This window comes from Haliotis asinina, chromosome 7 (assembly GCF_037392515.1).
Source record: "Haliotis asinina isolate JCU_RB_2024 chromosome 7, JCU_Hal_asi_v2, whole genome shotgun sequence".
NCBI lineage: Eukaryota > Metazoa > Mollusca > Gastropoda > Lepetellida > Haliotidae > Haliotis > Haliotis asinina.
In genome coordinates this window covers 42,230,700-42,251,234 of record NC_090286.1, presented here as the reverse complement: position 1 = coordinate 42,251,234, position 20,535 = coordinate 42,230,700, and the positions used below count along the sequence as shown (strand labels likewise).

At 36.6% G+C, this 20,535-nt stretch overlaps 2 protein-coding genes across 11 annotated transcripts in view; one reads left to right on the top strand and one right to left on the bottom strand.

Annotated features, from left to right (window-relative positions):
• LOC137290211 (histone-lysine N-methyltransferase, H3 lysine-79 specific-like) overlaps positions 1-10,674 on the bottom strand; it is a 38,003-nt gene extending 27,329 nt beyond the window's left edge. For 9 of the 10 annotated variants that reach the window (XM_067820942.1, XM_067820947.1, XM_067820941.1 and 6 more), the window contains exons 1-3: positions 10,451-10,672; positions 10,274-10,314; positions 1,440-1,514 (exon numbers count right to left, since the gene is read on the bottom strand). In XM_067820942.1, coding sequence (XP_067677043.1) covers positions 1,440-1,514; positions 10,274-10,314; positions 10,451-10,525 — 191 coding nt within the window. In that variant the 5' untranslated portion in view covers positions 10,526-10,672. Of the gene's footprint in view, positions 1-1,439; positions 1,515-10,273; positions 10,315-10,450 lie in introns of all 10 variants that reach the window. The other variant, XM_067820949.1, reaches the window with a different exon arrangement.
• A 63-nt stretch (positions 10,675-10,737) lies between these two features.
• Positions 10,738-20,535, top strand: part of LOC137290383 (DNA repair and recombination protein RAD54-like) — a 33,872-nt gene continuing 24,074 nt past the window's right edge. The window contains exons 1-3 of the mRNA XM_067821283.1: positions 10,738-10,933; positions 12,734-12,817; positions 13,491-13,610. Of these exons, the coding sequence (XP_067677384.1) occupies positions 10,931-10,933; positions 12,734-12,817; positions 13,491-13,610 (207 nt within the window). The 5' untranslated portion in view covers positions 10,738-10,930. The remainder of the gene's footprint in view (positions 10,934-12,733; positions 12,818-13,490; positions 13,611-20,535) is intronic.

Genomic DNA, 20,535 nt, shown 5'->3' with positions numbered 1-20,535 from the left:
TTCTTTCAGTTGTTTACAAGCAGTCTCATATAGATGAAATATTACTGAGTGAGGCATTTAAGAACAAGCTGCTCGTCCTACTCCCTGCGGCTTTGAAGCCTTTTTGTAAATGTCTACAAATACAATTACTGCAAATGATAATGAAATTGTTATACATGCACCATAATAACTGCCATTTGCTACACAGGGTTAAAGAACTACTTAGCTAAGCCATGCCTGCCACAGGGTACATGCAAATACTGTTTTCACATGGCAAGCTAATCTCTAGTCAAGTCTTGCTCCGGCTTCTTTGTTCAGTTCATAAATATTCACTCAATAGTCCCATCTTAGCAACTGGTCAGTGTTTGATGACAAGGGGTCAAGCAAGGAAGAAGGACCTTTGAATGACCTGCCTAAAACAAGCACTGACCCAAACAATTCAACAGATCTGTCAGCAGACGTTGATCTGAACTCACACAGACAGAGAGGACAACTGAACACTGAATACTGACAAACAGTAACAATTTGTCAACAAACAATATTTCCAGTGTTCACACCACAAAAAGCTCAAACTTCTCCAGGTGGTCTCTAATTCAACAGACATAGGGGTTATTGGAATTAATTAAATGCAAAATCTGAAGGATTCAATGACACACTTTCTATATAAAGATGGTCATGGTCAGAATGAAATCGTTGTGCTGAGTAATCTCAATGAAAATATTGTTCTGATCAAAGCCTAAGTGGATTACTGTTATTCATGAAACCACACTGAAAAAAGGTTCAAAGGTATTTACATGAATGGCATTAAATGATGTTGGAAGAACATCGAGAAACCTGAAACATCTGCCAATCTTAAATTATCCACACCAAGACATGTTGCAATACTTTTGCATCAAACTTTACCAAAATACTGAATTCTGGTTGCAATACATGTCTTAACTGTGCAAGAAAATGATTTTTATTTTCACTTTCTATCAGTTGTCAGAAAACATTACACCTGATGAGGTGTTTGAGAACATATTCTGCCCCTGTTGAGATCAACTAAGGTTGTTAGAGAGAGTAACAAATACCATCCACATGTTGGTCTGATGACAGAAATAGTCTCCAAAAAAAATAACAAAGAAACAGCTTTAAAAATTTACAAAAGTGTATGTTTTAACAGAGGTTAGAAGCACAAATAGCTGATGGTGACAGCTTGTTATCAAAACAGTTTGGAAAAGCTTGTTGCGAAAAGTTGGTCTTCTCACACAGCTCTGCCATAATCTCTAATACCATCAGAGGAACAACTTATCCCCCAAGTGAAAGTAACCTCATGGTATACTACACACTTCAGGTACCCGACAAATTGCCTGCCCCAAACGCCAAAGAGAAAGTTTTCTTTGAGAATACTTCATTAAATAAATCAAGTCTATGAATATTTGTCACAGATCCATGTTTATTAATATGCATTTCATCCTCACCTCTTGGAGTCAGTCCCCTGAATCAATTTGGGATCCATCGACTGCTTCAGCTCTGGAAAGTCCTCGCAAACCCATCTGAAACACAAAGGATCATTTGTTACACAGCCACGCAATCGTAACAGGACTCATGGAAATAACAAAAAGAGTCCATAGTTGACTGAAACATAACATCAAGCAGAAATGAATCACCACTGAAACAGAACATGATTAGAAGTGTTGGTGGAGGCAGTTATGACTAAACGTGCGAAAGCATCTTCATTAATCAACTGTATTATATCTCAATTCAATGATAATAAATACCCTAGACCCATCGCCACCATGGACTGGCCTTAGATCTCATTCAAAACATTTGAAGCAAAAGAATCAAATTACAACCATGAGCTAAAATAATTTTCTGTGTGCAGTCCCTGATAAAAGAGACAGTGTGGTTTCATCAATTCCTCAATGAAACAATAGCAGCACATGAGTCCTTGGTATTCATCACAATGGGGAAGACATAATACACTGGATCAAAATAATCATTAAAAAGATATTAGCTGTATTGCAATACCCCTCTCGCATAGTAGTATTTTAACTTGCCTCCAAGTCTGACTTTCTTGAAAATTTGATAAAATCTTTTTGTTTGGTTGTTCAAAGCTCACAAAAATACAGCTATAATACCTCTTGGGTACTCTTAAACATGTTAAAACATGCTTACATTTAAGTTACAATATTAGTGGATACATGTCACCATGGTTTCTGTTTTTCAGAACTAACAGAAAATATTTATTTTACTTCTTCAAAAGCAACTTTAAGTACACCCTTCATGTCTTTACTGTCTTCCTAGAAATACGATCACCTTGGCTGTTAACAGAAGCAAATATTATCAGCAGCTCCTAATGGCTGAACCATTGTCAAACCCTTGAGTATGTTGAGTTAATAGAATTTGACATTTGGGGATTGTTAGCTTGTTAGATAACATCTTTGCTATGAATTATGAAATCTGTCATCTAACTTATTCATAAGCAGAATTCCCTGATGTTAACAGCTTTTTATGACTCACACAATCCTTCACAAAGAAAACTGCAAATGGACACTACAGATATCAAAGTTGAAAAGCTAACAAGTAAAAATCAACTGCCAACAGTCGCATCGACTAAAAAACTGTTCTCCATAAATAACTTACGTATCCTGAAGCCACCTCAAGTTCTATAAAAGAAATGTCCTTGCCTTAAAACTAAGCACTGAAAGCAATTATACTGCCAACCTTCTAGATAGAAGTCAAACGTTAAAACAAAGCATAACACATACTGGTTCTAGGTCAAAATGGAAAAGGAATCTTGTCAGCAGGAGAGACAAAAAGGGTGAGACAAAATGCATGTTACCATGATCAGTGATGATTAATGGGGCTTATGAGACATGAAGAAAAATCAACTGTACAAGTAAAATGTGAATAATCTACGGGGTGCTATGCAATAACGTAGCATTATCTAAGTAATTTTAAGGACATGATTAAGAATCATTTCATTTCAAGAAAAGTAAAAGTAATTACCCTAGTTCTTATACTTTTTTCAAGAAAAGTAAAAGTAATTACCCAGTTCTTATACTTTTATAGCGGATAATCTGTACATAAGAAATAACTTTAATAGTAAGAAAATGTGCAGAAATTGGCACTAGTCGTAGTGTCCTTACCAAACTAGGCAATAGTTTTGGTCTGATAGGTTTGCTCAGAGCTACAAGTGAATGATAGAGGCTGTACACCGCTTTTAGCAATATTCCTGCAATATCAAGACGGGGGACACCAGAAATGGGCTTCACACATTGTACCCATGTGGGTAATCGAACCAGGGTCTTTGGCGTGACAAACACTTGTCACTACCCACCATCCCTCAGTGCTATGACATTGTCACTTTAATATAAGTAGAAAGCCCAGTGACACAGGTCGCAGACATTTACCACTTTGGTGAAACCAATAAATATAAATAGATCTTTATAACCTAGAAAGATAAAAGGGCTGAACCACAATTCCAGGTACGGCAGTTATTTGGAGTGCCAAGGGGACACAACTCTGCAGGTGTCTTGTCTTTTCCACACATCTCCATTGAACATAGACAGAACAGAAAATAATGAGTTTGAGATACTACAGGTTTGAGAAATTTAATCAAGTTCAAATCGTAATATAATGTCTTCAGTTGTTATTTTACTGAAACATTTATTGGTAAAAAACAGGTCTCTCATTTGTTAGTGTATTTCCTTCTGTCTACTGAAAAGACAATTTCTTTTCATACATATTTATATTGTACAGTAAAAGCATGCAAGTTATACCCTTGACAACTTAACAAAATGAAAATTAAGACTGCTTGACCTATGACCATAACAGAGCCTGCAACAAATGATTTCAACACTTCTTTCAACTCATACCGAGAGGTGCATCTCATAGCACATAATGTATTCACAATCCATAATAGGCCAAAAATAAACATGATGAGTAAGCACTTGATATAAAACAAGGCCATGTTGCCCAGTGCAGTGTTCAGTACTTGCATACAATCTGTTTGACTTAGCTCTACTGTAACCTGTTATAGTATATGCATCAGATGCAGCATTGCACATCTCGTTCAGCTGCCTTCACTGGGTCAGAGTGACCTAGGAAGCTCCTTAGGACACTAGTGTTTGTACATGCATTCTGAAAATCAATTCAGTCATGAGATGTATGTTTTCTATGTGAAATCACTTAAAGATTATATGACACTTAAAGGGATAGAAAGGGACAGTTGTAGCCTGGCACCCTCAGTTTGTCTATAGCAAATCTATCCTTAGGGAAAATTAAAATCATACTTGTAGCAGGTAAGTTCATGAAGAAAATTGTAAAGAAAGCAACGAAACAAAGCATTAAAATATGTCTCACACAAATAAAAATAGATGTGTTGATGGACCAAACAATTAAATCATGAGAAATTGTACTCTTAAACGAGGGACTATAAAACACATGGTGAAGTCGTTTACTTGATAAAAGACATGATGAAGTGTGTTATATTTGTGGTGTTATGTTGACACAGTGTTATCAGAGGAAAAATGAAACTGCAAAATACAGGCTTCTCTCGCAGTTATGGTGAACAGAAAATAAGATTCTCCTGAAAATAATAAAACTGTTTCTCATAACATAATTAAGGAGGGAGTGATTATAACACTTATCCAGTTTCAACATGGCAGTTAGAGGGACTATTCAGCAGTATCTAACCTCAAAACTATGCCAACTCAGACAGAATGACTATTTGCTTCCTACTGCTTTTCACAACAGCCACCAAATTATTTCAACTTCCATTTTCTAAATAACAAAGCAGACAAATGATAAAATTTCTCCTGTAAATAAGGTGAAGCAGCTTCTATTTTCACTTTCACTTCTGTTATGTTTGTTTTCTCCTGAAACCAAACCAACCCCTAACAGAAAACAATTCCTGTAAATGGAAGCATTATTCATGTTAGAGAGGGTACACCAGCCCCCAAGATCAATTCTCCCTCCTGACAGGTTCCTGCTATGCATTAGATACTCCAAACTCAGGCAATGGTATTGATCAGGCTGCATGTACTATACACGACCATCAATAAGGCCTGTCAGAATAAAGGATGGAAATAACACAATGTAACCATCTATGCTTCTTGTTCACAACACAAGCATAGAGACACTTGCACTAGAATAATGATTTCTGTACAGATTAGTGCCAAACACGAAATTCATGCAGCAGTGCCATAAGCTCATTTTTAGAAATAGTATTCTCATCTGGCATACAACTTACAAGTCCAGTCAAGGTTTCAACATTTGAATCTCTTTATTTGATACTGCAAATATTATTGTCAATAATACACAGTCAAGGGTTTTTTTTTAAACTGAGTTGAGAAACATAAAAGTGTCAAGTAACACCATTGCAATAACATAGGCATGTCTGAACTTGAACATCCCGGGGTTGAACAAATGTCTCTAAGCCTTGCCTACTTAGCCTGCTTAGAGCTACAGATATCTGTCATGTCATTCCAGTTGACTGATGTACCCATAGAGAATATCATCAAATACAATAACACCATAGTTTCTAGAATGGTAGTCATAACCAGTTCACATGGAAAGTCCATGAACAATGAATCATGACATATTTATGATTTGGTGTTGGTGGGTTAGTTCTTTTGCCTTTGCACTTCCATTTGCAAATTTATGTGAAAAGACACAAATGATTAGCTGACATCCTAAACCATGATAATATAACAAAATGTATCTTCCTATTTTTGACTATGTTCTATCTCCCTTATGTTTTCAGAATAAAATTAGTTTCCTCCTGAAAAGAAAAAAAAAGAATATTTTTGCTTCCTCAATGAAAAATATTATCCCTCCATTAGAACATCACATTATAACGATTTTCATTTTTTACTGAACCCTGCAACCAAGCAACTTTTCAGTCTGACTGTTTACATGTGCCTGTGCATCATCTATTTGTGGAAATCGCCCAACGCTTAGCATGGAGGAAACAGGCACTATCTGCTGACTCGACAGCAAAAGCACAAATCAACAGAAAATAGCATCAAGATGCTATCACATGTAACAGGTTCCTCCTCAGCGGTGGTAGATCATAGACAACTACTTGAGGATGAGGGATACCTTTCCAGCGCATCTCGGCATCGCATTTCTGTATCATACTGCAGACATGCCACCTGGTGGCCTGATGCTTAAAATAGAAGGTTATTGACCCACCACATTTTTTTTTCTCTATCGTGTATTGATCAAAAGATTTGTTGGCTGGATAATACTGCATGAAGTATTGTAGTACGTTTGCTAGTAAGCAGCTTGTCTGGAACTAACCTAATTACTGTCTTCGTCTGTCTGACCTATATTCGGTATGAACAAACTTCTCCATATCAGTGACGACTCTCTAGCCCAATCAATATCACTCTCAGGTATGTACGTCATTATTACCTAATATGGTAAAAGTCACGCCCATCTCTGTGACGATATTGGCCACAAACCCACATCTTCCTACTGGAAGATCTTTGAGGTTTCATGAAAACTGTTCATTTACACCCACTCATTGAAACAATAAAGTTTAAAGTCTAAGGATTCAACCTTAGACAGAACCACTATTTAAAAAAACAGTGAAAATAAAAGATGATTTGTGTTAATACAAATGTATTATATTGACAACGTAAAATAAGCTATCAATCTCTTCGAATGGTGAAAATCTCTAGCAAAGGCCTGTCAGAAACATTGTGGACATTGCCGAGTACCTAGAGAAACAACCACAGCCCACAAAGCTGTCATAATATCAATTTCTGAACACAATGATATTCGCATTAGCCTTTTCTTGAAATGTCAGTCATTCTTCTGTAAAAGCAAACTTTGACATCAAATTTGGGGTTTTGTTAATCAGTTTGTTTCAATTCTATACTTCCGTTCATTTCCTTCAAATGTTCTTCACATCAAAATCAAACACTAAAACCTCAAAAATAAACATGACAAGTCAATGTTCTGAATACTGTGACCTATAAAGATGTCATGGCCTAGTGTTTGTATAACCTTCATGAGTACAGATAAAGAACATCATATTTGGGACAGTTGATGAAACACAGACATTTCCAACTGACCTTATTCTCCCCTTGTTAAATAAGTTATCTCAGACAACTTCACCTGAAAGCACTTTGTGTTTTGACAAGATGTATCTTGAATTGTCACTAACTGGTATTTGTGTTACTGTACCACTGATGGTATGTTATTGTGCCCCTGAAGGTATGTTCACTTGGTCTAAACAGTGAGACTTGGGTATTTGTGTTATTGTACCCCTGATGGTATGTTGTTATACCCCTGAAGTTATGCTCACTTGGTGTAAACAGTGAGAGTTGGGTATTTGTGTTATTGTACCCCTGATAGTATGCTCACTTGTGGTAAACAGTGAGACTTGGGTATGTGTTATTGTACCCCTGAAGGTACGCTCACTTGGGAAAACAGTGAGACTTGGGTCTTTGTGTTAGTATATACCTGAAGTTATGTTCACTTGAAGCCAACAGTGAGACTTGGGAATATGTAAACAAGGAGGCTTGGGTATTTGTGTTATTGTACCCCTGAAGGTATACTCACTTGGGGTAGTGAGACTTGAGTGTTCATGTTCTTGTACCCATGTTCGTTAGGAGTAGAGAATAACCAATGGAAAGTGAGTTCTCATATGAAGATACCATACATACCTGGTTATTCTTTATCAATACAAAACATTTGTATAATTAATAAAATCAATCACTTATTTGTTTAGTGATACTGCCAATCCTAACTTTCCTTTTTCAACATGCTCTAATATATACAGTCATCAATCCATCATGCAATTTGACCCCAAGACTTGTATGTTTAACTACTGAAAACTGATATTACAGCTGATAGAAAGAATTCCAAGTACTAATTGCAAATTATATATGAAAATGCATCCCACCACTTATCTACATTCTATTTATCACCAGCCCATGCCTCATTTTTGTTTCAACACTTAAAATTAATCATCAGTACAGCCTCTCTACTTGGTTCCAGTAATATCCTGCTTCCTCTTAGAAATGAGGAAACTGCAAAATAAATTTCAGAAAATACTATGAATATCATTCATACAAATCAAACATGCCCCATTTTCCATGTTTGTGGTTCCACTTCCTACACTGAGCTATATTTCAGTTCCCGCACGTACCACTAAATTTGTTCAGGGCATGTCATATCATGTATGTGGAATTTGACCTTACTGGATGACCTCACTGTTAGAAATATATCTAAAAATATCCTTCCTACTTCCCAGTAAAGCCCTAAGTGTTCCATGAAAACATTCATTCTTATCGAAATCATAACTTTCCACCAGTACATTCAACATGCTTTCCTGTAGGGAGAAAAAGGAGAAACGTAAGAAAAATGACATTCAGGTACTGCACTTTGTGCATCCCAGTACTGAAAGACCTCTTTCAACCAAAGGATCTCTGCCATCAGAAGTGTTTACTGGGTGCCTAGCAACCATTGACTAGCCTAGTGGCGATTTAAATACAATAGTTTCACTGCTATAAGAGCCATTACCACTCTAAACAACAACTGACATCATTTGTGCCTGATTAAATGAAGTAAAACATGAATAATCCTGAATTTGGAAACTATTGATTACTTAATGCTATTTGGGCAACTGTGGGAACTTGCAAAAATACTGCAGTTTTAATTTTTCCCTGAGGCAAAATTCCTATTCAAAATCTATTAAGAAATCTTCTACATCTGTCTATGGGTTTCCATTTGCTCTGAGGACATATATCCAAACCAACGATGCAGAAGAAACTTCTGCTGAAATGTACATTAATAATGGAAAACCAGTGTGAGTTAGGGAACACAATTTAACACAGAAATAAGTCCTCAGTTCCAAACTGTATATTCTGAGGTAGTTGTACAGTGTCAGTCATACCTTGTATATTCAATTAACAAGAACAGTTATGAAGAAAATGTTTCACACATTATTTGTCCAAGAAAAATCAACAATGATCATGACAGTATCTTCCTTGACCTTTTCCATCAACTTGCCTGGACATATATTTTGCTATTTTTTTCATGGATTTTAGTCTTAGTGTATGGTTGGCTTCGGCTGATGATACCAGACCAAAAGAAATTAGAATCAACTCATATTTTGATTTGGGGACCAAAAGAACAAACATGATCATGATGATATTAATGTGAAAACAATGAGTTTGATAAAATTGAACATATATACCATGTTATGTTTTTCAGTCCACATATTTAATAGAGTTGGATTTCATATAATATTTAACTGCATACCTGTTACTTTTTTTTTTAAGGAACAGCATTCATTCGTAATGAAATGAACTTAATCACAACATAAACATCTAACTTATCATGTCAAAAGCTACAAGTCAAGCCAGAATGGAGTCTTTAAGTAACAGTAAATGTATTGAGTGTTTTGAAGTCTAGCAGTATATGCTTCCAAAGATTTATATCATATATTAACAAATTCATTTCTGGTGGTTTGAAGGCAAACTTATATGTACATACCAAGTCATGCACTGTCATGCAAGATGTTTCATGTGTTTTCAATGTATTTCCAACTTAAGTTTCATAAAAAGAATACATTCCAAAAGAAAAGCCTGTCACTGTTCAACTAACTTTGCTAAATTGGGCCAAAGCAAAAATATACGTCATTTACTTCAAATGTAACAATGACACATGAAGTATGATCTAACACGATGTCAAAACTTTGTCATTCACAAAACAATCATTGAAAAGCACCTGGTGCGATGACCCGACCGTGACCTGCGTGAAGTTATCATCTGTCAATCAACTTTCCAAATAAGGAGTTAGGGTCACTGTGCCTCAAATTCGCGGCAATCCTTTGTTCAATACACAAATAAATTCAACAAATTTACATTTCACTTTCATTCTGACAACTCGTAGGTTTATAGTGACGAAGTGTATTGAACTGAGGTACAAGATACCGACATTTTTTACTTAACTGTACGGGGGTACTACATGGAAAGTAGGTTAAAAATCCCATACATTACTTCCACTCAGAAGGCTTGTTCTGTTAGCAAGTGCATGCATTTGTAAGCACTGCATACCCATAAGGGAACGAACACGTATGCACTTCTTTAGAGGAATGTTCGTTCGTAATTTGTTTCGACCATAACCGTCATTATTGGAGCCAAGATTGTCTGGGCAAAGCACGTTCTTTCCACAATAAAACCAGACCAAGAAAGATGCCAGTGTCCACTCGCATCGCGTGTCAGTAAGTCGCAGGTCATTGGCACAGAAAAAAATCGGCCCAGAGCAATAACAGACAAGCGAGATGTCTTACCTTATCGTATCAATAATCTCATGTGCTCCGTCTCGTCCGTCCTGGAACAAATAAAACATATAATATAGTTTACATATAATACAAATTTCATGAGATATTTCCCATCAAAGGGGTATTTCTCAGTGTATTTACTTTGCGTTGGGTATCGTGAATCGACGGTCAACACACATTGCTTACCGATCCAGGGATGGGCCACTGATAGACCGCTGGCTCTGCCCCAGCCGGACTATGCAGCTTCAATTCCTGGGTCATTCTTTATTCTGACTTGCTTTTGCTATCCATCTAATGGTCAAATACCCGAGCGGTGATGAAATATTTGACCATTTCCATGTGATTTCCTCCCCTTCACCCTGTGACCCACATTCAGCGTCGTCCCTCTCGAGGAAAGCCGTTCCAATCACTATGTTTCGTACTTATTTCTGATTGGTTGATATCTTATACGAAGGCGGTTTGATTGGTTGGTGAAACCGACGAAGGAAATCTCCACTGGAATGGCGGCCCACTACGAAAGCAGTTGGGGAAACACCCTTACAAAAAATAGAATTTTGGATGAAACTATCACTGATGACAAGAATGACGATATCCCAAGAAAAGTACCGGCTTAGGAAGTTTTGAGTAAATTTGAAACTTGTCAAATAAGGATTTAAATGTGTCAAAATGGTAGGTTTATATTACTTCCCACTTTGTGTCAATCACTTGTTTCCCTATATTTCAGAATTTCGTGATTTCCAGATAATAAAAATGACTCCTAGTGTCTCTGGATGAGTAAACTTTTGAGTCAGCGCAGTCACCCTAAGTCATGTTACTTCTGACCAAGCGTAGTAAAGCGATTGTGGTGGCTTATGCCGGAGTGAAGTTGAAAGTTGTATTGCGTAAGAGGTCGGTTTGATGAGCTTATATATATGGAAAACACATCCCACGCACTTCCTACATCAGTGACGAGCGATTTCCATTTGTAGATAGAGTGGAATTCCAGAACACGCGATGAGATAGATCCATGATCAAGCCACATGTAGAATATTAGGTGACATGAAAACATCCTGATTTGTCATACATCCATTCTACAAACAAACATGTAGGCCCAAAGTACCCACTTGGACTAATACATTTTGATACAATCACTTATTTGTACAAATGGTAGTGGTCAGTGATAAAAAATATTGATAGGCCTGATTAACATGTTGTTTAACTTAAGCTGTGTGTATTGGTTGTAAGAGGTAAAATGATTTTCTGTTCTTGCTTTTGAGAAATACTGTCAAATACAGTAGCTTACCCAGTGACTGAATCCAATAGTCAATAGTGCAATTCTGTTAGTTTTTGTGAGCTCAGGTACTATGAGTTCATATATTCAAACTATAATCCACTGACAGTGATCTTAGGGACAATGCCTGGACTTGTACACAAGCTCAAAGGTGTTTTACATAGACAGAGGTACACTGAATTAGAAATACCATTCATACTGGCTGAGGCTGGGGAAAGTGACTGTATGTTTATCATATCACTAAATGTATTAAATAGTGGACAAAATTAATCTCTATGACTGACTATGTAAGCAAATATATTTAATGATGAATAGATTAGATGAAGCTGGTCATATATCTTTGGCAACATATGTAGAGAACATTCCCTTCATTTGATTTGGCTGCACCTGGATTATATAGGATGCCAAAAATCCTCAAGTATTCATTTCACAATTTAGACAACATGTCATGGATTAAGGTCAACAGTGGACGATTGAAAACATATCTCAAAAATGGAAACTTAAAACATATTCAAATTTTAAATCAGTACAAGATATGGGAACTTGCCTTCAGCAAGCCATTAAGAATACCTATCAAGAAACATTAACAAGATTCTGCTGTAGCTGCCATTAACAATCAAAACTTGATGTTATACTAATACAGAAAATTAGATTGATTATGTCCACGATGCCAAAGATAAGGTTTTAATTTCTTTCGAAAAAAAATTATCATTTCTTACTTATGTTTAATTCATATGCATTACGTCTAAATTCTTTGACAATAAATGTTTCTACACTAATCTATCATTTGGAAAATTTGTACATCTTATGTCTTCTAAATGTAAATACACTGTTACACAATTCGAAATATACTTTCCACACCTTTAGTTCACAAAAGTCACTCACTTATCACTGATTTAATATCCATATGTCATCACCCAGTCATGTATATTTCTATCATGTTAGTATTATGTATTGTGTATGGGCCTGTAGCATGGAATATTGGAAAATAAAATTCTATCTTGACATTGTAGCCCTGAAATTGTTGGTAGGTACAATTAGTTTTCCATGAGACTGGATTCCAGGAGACATTTGTGATTTGAAAGTTAATGTCACATTTATTTAAACTAAGCTGACAATGTAATACTGTCTATTTCCTCCTGAATCATTTAGTACCCAAACATACATTATTCCTTTTTAAGCAAGATCTTGTATTTCAGCGACGAAGTCAAGCACCAAGCCAAAGGAATGGAATTGTACAAAAGCGGCAAAGTGATGAATTGGAATCACCTCGAACAGTCAAGGTATGGCAATAAGGCATTATTAGGTATGAGTATGATACAATCAACAACTTCAGTAAGCTGGATTTAGATGAAGGCTTCTGATTAATCAGTTGTTAATCCAGACTGATTGTTAAATAAACAAGCAGTTAGTCTGATTAGGTTAATTGGAATTATTCCATCAAGGTTGCACTTCAGGTGTGAATATTAATTGTGTCACTGTAGTGATAGATGAAACTCTGTAGATTGTAATTACACAATTCTACTTGAATTTGTCTGGCTATTTTGTATAACATTTGACAGATTTAATAAAATTGATTATTGACGTATTGATTATTGAAATATGATTATTAGATTTATTTTTCATCAGCTCTTACAAAAAAAACTTTTGATGGTTCCAAAGCGTCATAATGTGTCACATTGTACATTTCTTGGACAAACAGGAGTCAGTTAAGACATATTTGAGAACAGTGTATGATATATTTCACATATAGCATTATAACCAGATTCAGTATGAATTCATGGGAACTGTATGTGCCTAAAAGAGAAAGGAGTTGGCTCCAAAACTGCTTAAAGAATACATTCAGTTCCTAAAGAAATCCAACATTCAACAAAAGGTTAGAGATCAGTTAGAAGTAATTTTCATTGATGTATTTCCAATTCTGTCTCTACCAAATTCTTATTTTCTTCCTCACAGGATAAACGCCACAAGATTTCAAACACTGAGATCAGCAGTGGATATCAGTTTCAGTCCCCATATCGACAGCCATTAGCTAATATAGCCAACAGTCACTCTTTCCATGATGGCTCATCACATGTAAGTTAACACCATCATTTTATGATCACACAAAATATGAGTGAGTTTAGTTTTACACCAAACCCATTAATATTCCAGCTATATGGTGATTAGAAAATATGAGTTGTTGTGATCTCAGTTAAAACTGGTTCCCTTCAGTGTATGCTGGTTATAGCAATCAGCTTGTGTATTTGGTGGTAAGTCTTTGTGACTTGGTTGTTGTATTTCATTGTGCCCCAGCACCAGGGATTGGGAAAGGCAGGGGCCATGAGCCATTTTGAATATTAGAATTCAAAATGGCCCATTAAAATTTTGAATTTTACTATTGATACAAGGGTAGTGTCCCATTCCAAATTCAGAAAATGGCTAATAATCCATTGGTTTCAGTGTGCTGTAAACCTTTTACAGAAACAGTACTGAACACATGGGTATTATTTTCAGTGTGCTGTTAGCCTGCACTGTTCACATGGGTCTTCAAACATTTAATTGCGTTTTCTGTTTTGAGTCATTTTGTGTACTTAACACTGAGTAAATAAATAACTGTAACTGCCCTTCCTTTTACCTCCTCAGATAGTTGCTGGCTGTGGAATCCCCTGTTGTTAAGTTACTAGGTGTTCAATCACTCTTTTGAAACTGAGGATAAGGGAATGCTTCTTTCATGACGGTGTAGTTCCTGAAACAGTGGAACCACTATCAGACTTCTATTTACTGGTATTCTAGGGGGCAGAAAGGGGCCAAGTTGAACTAGGTACTGGGTGAACAGAGGCAGTTGTTTACTGCATAATTCCTACCACTGAGGACTCCACACTCACTTCAGCAAGCATGGGATCCAAGGACTTTTATGTTATCAATGTCTTATCTTCAGGGACGATTGGGGAGCTTTGTGGTTAAAGCATTTGCTCATCATGCCGAAGACCTGACCCCGATTTCTTGAAACAATCTAAGTTTTCACTCAAATCTGAAACTCAGTTTGACAATTTCAAACACCTGAATTTTTAACTCACCTGCATGTTTTTGACTAAAAAAGTGCAAACCACTAAAGAAATCTATCCGTCAAAGTCAGATTGTCTACTAAGTTTGCGTTTGATACCAAATTTTCTTCATTCTGTAAAGTGCATGGTTCTTCGTTTTCTCAGATTTGAGCAAAAACTTGAAGTTAAGTCAAAACTCAGACTTAAGTTTGTTTCGAGAAATCGGGGCCTGGATTCAGTTCTCCACATGAGCACATTGTGTGAATTCCATTTCTGGTGTCCCGTCCGTTATATTGCTGGATTACTGCTAATACTACCCAATCTAACTTGGATTTTACATCAAGCAAGAGAGAACATGGAACCCATTTCATCTTGGGAATCAGTGGGGCGGAGGTTAAAGTGTTCACTCATCACGCCAAAGACACAGGTTCGATTCCCAACATGAGTACAATGTATGGAGTATATTCTAGTTTGCCCCGCTGTGATATTGCTGGAATATTGCTGGAATATTGCTAAAAGCAGCATTAAATTAAGCTCACTCATTCTGATTCACTGTATTTGGCCTCCATTAATGTAGTGAGGTCATGCCAGTGTGATTATCAAGGAAACTGGGGAATAAGTCGTTAATTTCCTCATGATTTGGTGAGGCAGATCTGCTTCATGTCATGTGACAGTTGGGAAATTCCCTTATGGTGTGATTCAATCACCATGATATATTTAGACAGTCTTACTCATTGTTTGTGATCTAACTTCACAATGCCTTATAGGGTGTCTCTTCTTTTGTCAGGCAGCCAATAATCACATTGGTCAAAACTCAAGTACAACATATAACTGAGTGTGTGAGTTTAGTTTTACGCCACTTACAGCTGTATTCCAGCAATATCATGGTAAGGGACACCTGAAAGAGGTTTCACACAGTGTACCCATGTGGGGAACAGAACCTGGGTCTTTAGCATGACAAGTGAATGCCTTAACCACTAGGCTACCCCCTGCATCACAAGATCTAAACGTATCTGCTTGAGAAAAGCCAGATTTATGGATATCAACTTCTTTATTGTGGATAACACAATGTTTCGGAGCATATGCTTGCTCATCAGGTGATGAAGGAGCAAGCATACAAGCAAGCATACGCCCCGAAATGTGTTGTCCACAGTAAAGAAGTTGACATCCATAAATCTGGCTTTTCTTATGTTTTCCACATCTAAAAGCCCTTCAAAGAGATATCTGCTTGAACAATACATTCAAATATATCAATTTTAATGGTCTTATTCATTATGCTCAATATTATCCTTTTCCTTGTGCCTTCTCATTTTCATATCAAAACCAACTCTTTTTCTTGAGTCAATTTCATATGAAGAAGGAAATTTATGGTTATGTTTCATGGAATCTTTTCGTTTAGGTACTATGGATGTAGGATTTAGGGTTTATTCTTTCCTTTTTTTACATTGTTTTAGAAGTAGAAGATGAACTAATAACACATTTAGTATTGTGTAATTAAGGTTCTTGAGAGGCGCTATGTAATTGTTTATTCAATCTAACTTGTGGACATCATATCAAATTTCTCTTATCAGATTGACCGATGTCTGTTGGTGCAAAAAAAAGAGCAATGCTATCTGAAAGTATATTTTATTCATACCGCTTTTGAAAAAAATGGGTGGTACCATGATTCAGTGCAGTCCAGTTCTACAATGGTTTATTTGTGTCCAGATTGGTACTCCTAACAATCAATTTGTCTTTCATTTGTACTAGTACCTGGCCAATGAAGATCCAGGTTAGAATGTATCTTCAGTAACCCATGCTTGTCGTCAGAACCTACTAATGGGATCGGGTAATCAACACATGTCATCAGTTCCCAGTTGCGCAGATCAATGCTCATGCTGTTGATCACTGGATTGTCAGGTCCAGACTTGATTATTTAGAATCTCCGCCATATAACTGGAATATTGCTGTGTGAGGCTTAAAACTAAACTCACTCACTCACTCACTCACTCACTCACTGTTCTGTTTCACATGAATGTTGTGATCACTATGGAAATCCGTGCAGTGAATCCATGGTTCTCTTATAACCCGTATATATGCTTTCTATAAACCACACCATGATTTTTATGCTTTAGAGCCCCCAATACATTCAGCTACATATGTACCTTACAATGGTTTATAAATGTAATGTAAATGTAATGTGAACACTTGCAATCTAATTCACTGTGAAAGTATTAGCTGAGATTCTGTGAAATGTTTATCAACATTATACTACCATGCTATTATTATACCAATAGCGGTAGCAACACCAATAACTATCCACTTAGAAATAATTCATTATGATTATTCATACAGCGCTCTAAATCATCATATCCATTTAATGTTACATCCATGTTAGTAAGCAATTATCATACTTAAATGCACAGCTGAAGACTTTTGTCCATTAAGAGATAGCCGTTATGTATAATTTACATTTTATGGCCTGGATTATATATTGCTCATCTTCTGATAGAAACATGTATATCCTCCTGTGACACTACTTCTTAAAGATGTAATCTGGACTTCCAGCATCCTCGATATCTCCAGAATATATGTTCAAATAAGTCTCCACCATACCCCAGATGTATTTACGAGTCATCCCAATGATTTTATTATCTCCCTTTGCTGGCTTTGCATTCTCAGTATTGCCAATCAGAAAAGCCGCCATTACAACCGAATTTGTCAGTGTCAACAAAGATAACGATTGCAACCATGAAGGTTTGATCGTAGTGCAACTCAGATTTCGGGGAAATGATGGAAACGAATTGATAGGTCAGAAACTGTAAAAAATATATGCAAGAACCCCTTCTACCTCTTTCAGGGAACCTCTGCTTGGTTTGTATTGCCAAATTTAATCGGCTAGATAATTTAATTAAAGCAAAATTGAGTTGTGATTGGTCCCCTCAACTTCCCAGCATAGACACGTTTGGTTAAAAAGCCAGCCAAGGGAGATAATAAATTTATCAGGCATCCAGGGTATAGTGGAGATCCATCGGAACGTATACCCTGGAGATATCGAGGATGGACTACCAGTTGTGGGTTAGATCACTGACTTTGTGTGCAGGTGATTAGGTACTGACTCAGGGTGTGACTGTTAATCTCAGATGTGACTGCATCCAAAAAGTATCAGAACTTGTACCTTTCCAAGAAAAGTGTAGTCCCAAATCAGGGATTTAGTTTGAGTCATGTATTTGAAGGTCCCTGTGGACGTGTGAAGGCCTGAGGTAGAATAGGCCTTCAGCAACCCATGCTTGCCATAAAAGGCAACTATGCTTGTCGTAAGACGCGACTAACAGGATTGGGTGGTCAGGCTCACTGACTTGGTTGACCCACGTCATCAGTTCCTAATTGCGCAGAGCAGTGCTCATGTTGCTGATCACTGGATTATCTGGTCCAGACTTGATTATTTAGAGACCGCCACGATATAGCTGGAATAATGCTGAGTGCGGCATAAAGCTAAACTCACTCACTCACTGTCCCTGGGACTCGTACTCTTAATTTTCAAGGGTTCTGGACAACCAAATGGGGATCACAGACATTTAAATATTAGTGTTGATATTGTTGATATTGTTATTGTACTGTGTAGCATGATCACTGCATCATTTGTTACAGTAAATATACTGCGAATGATACTAGCAGCAAACTCAGTGATAACTTACTGTTACTTGATTGGAATTTTTACAAAGCACATTTGAACTGCATCCATGTGGACATGCTGATAAATTTCTTTGTGTCCTTTTGTCAATTTTTATGGTATAGGACGCAGAAATTCATATCCAGTAAATTCCTGGCAAATATAATACATGTTACGTTTCATCAATTTTTAGATGGTATTTAGTCTGTCGTACAGAACCTGAAGTATGAATATCCAAGAAAGCCCATGCAAGTCTAGAAAATGTGGCAAGTCTAGATTTCCATAGCTTCTTCTCAGAAGAAAGTCTCAGGGCTCTATTTCATTATATTATTTTTTTTTCACTATTGACATTTTTTCAGTAAAATGTGTTCATTTCACAGACTAGCTGTTAGTCTAGATGGTGTTTTCATGATACTCAGAACTGACTGTCAAAATATGTCAAATATGTAATTTCTTATATCTAATGTATCTTATCTTCAGCTAATGTTGACTTGTATTGCAAATCATGATATTTGTGCATCATCAGATTTATTCTGGTGTCAACAACTGACCTTAAAGTTTCTCATTAAATTATTGCAGGTAGCCATTCTTTGAACTATAACAACTGTACATGAAGAATTTTCTGGATTTCATCTTCTTTTTATTCTTTGATACGACGTTTCAGGGCATGTACCTGCCCCTTCAATAGTTAAAACTAATAGCCATTGACTGTGCTCATGACATCACAATGCTATGACAAGACAATTCGAAATCCAGAAAATTCTTTACGTTCATCAGACAGCATCTTCTAAAATGACAGTCCAGTATACTTTTTACTTTCATTGAAATCATAATCATGAAATTCCAAATAAGGCATATTCAGATGAAACACCAATCACTGCTTCGATTCCTAGTTACATAAATTAATCCTTAGAACTGAGGTGAGTAGTGTCATGTATAAACCAAGGTGTGAGACCTTTTCACTATGATGGTGAAAAGGGTTTTGCTTGTAAATACAATATTTGAGAAGGTTTTAAAAACAAACATGATGTCATGTACATCTGATGACCCCATGAAGATCTGAGGTTACAATTGGTCTTCAGCAAACCATGCCTGTCATAGGAGGCGACTATCGGGATAAGATGGTCAGACACTGACATGGTTGAGACATGTCATTGTATCACCATTGTATAGATCAATCATGCTGCGGATCACTGGATTGTCTGGTCCAGACTTGATTATTTATAGACCATGCATTACAGAGTCCTGTGATAAAAAATAAACTAAGGGACATACTAAATATCTGGGGATCATCATGGCTGTTTCATCAGCTGAACAAACTGACTGCTCTTGGTGAGAAGCACTGTCTAAATCCAGTGTTAGTGACACTGTTAATTGTGAGCTTGATAAAACCTGACATTCTCCAAAATGTCAAGATAAAAATACTTTTGCATTTTTCACATTGATTTCTTCAGAGACCATACATGTGATAGTTTACATGGTTTCTGATTTCATGTTTTATGATTTATGGTATATACAAGTATCAACTGGCTGATGGTGGCATTTATTAAAGGTATGTTTTGTATGTGTCACACATTATTATAATAATAATAGTAATATGGACTCTTCTGTTATGCTTAATTCCAAACCAAGTTGTGCTGAAAGTGCTAACCGACATCATAACTATCACATGTTTACAATCCGATTCTAATGAACAGGTAGGTCTTAAGGTGATTCCTGAACCAAATTAAAGTTGGCTTTGTACTGAAACTCATGTAAGTAATCTTGTGTTTTGTTTCACATATGCACCACAGCATTGCTACTCTTGTATAGACAGGTCGATAAACGAAAAAGCAATACTTTTTCAGATAAATACATCTGTAAATGATTCTAAGACCATGCGTCGTACATGTGGTACGTATCTGCTGTGTTTTCTGAGTTTTTCATACCATATCATGCAGATTTTTTGTCCGTACATATGCCAATACAGCCCTTATCTGGAGCCCTGCTCATGTCAGTTAAACTGCATGAAGCAGGTACTGAGTGAGTGGAAGTGAGTGAGTGAGTGAGTGAAAATTGTTCACTGTCAGCAATTTTGCAGCTATTCACAGCATGTTTTTGCAGTTGTATTGACCATTCAATCTGTGTTCTGTCACTTTTCCTTTAACTATTACTGCGCCTGCCAGCATTGTTTCACTTCTGGGTTACAAAGGTACTCGTCAACCTATGCCAGCTGTACAAGGTGACTCAATGACACAGATGGTCACGCTGGCTGACATGGTGAACCAGAACTAGACTTTGCTCATAAAGTATATTCTCTTTCTTTTTTCTGGTCCTGAAAATG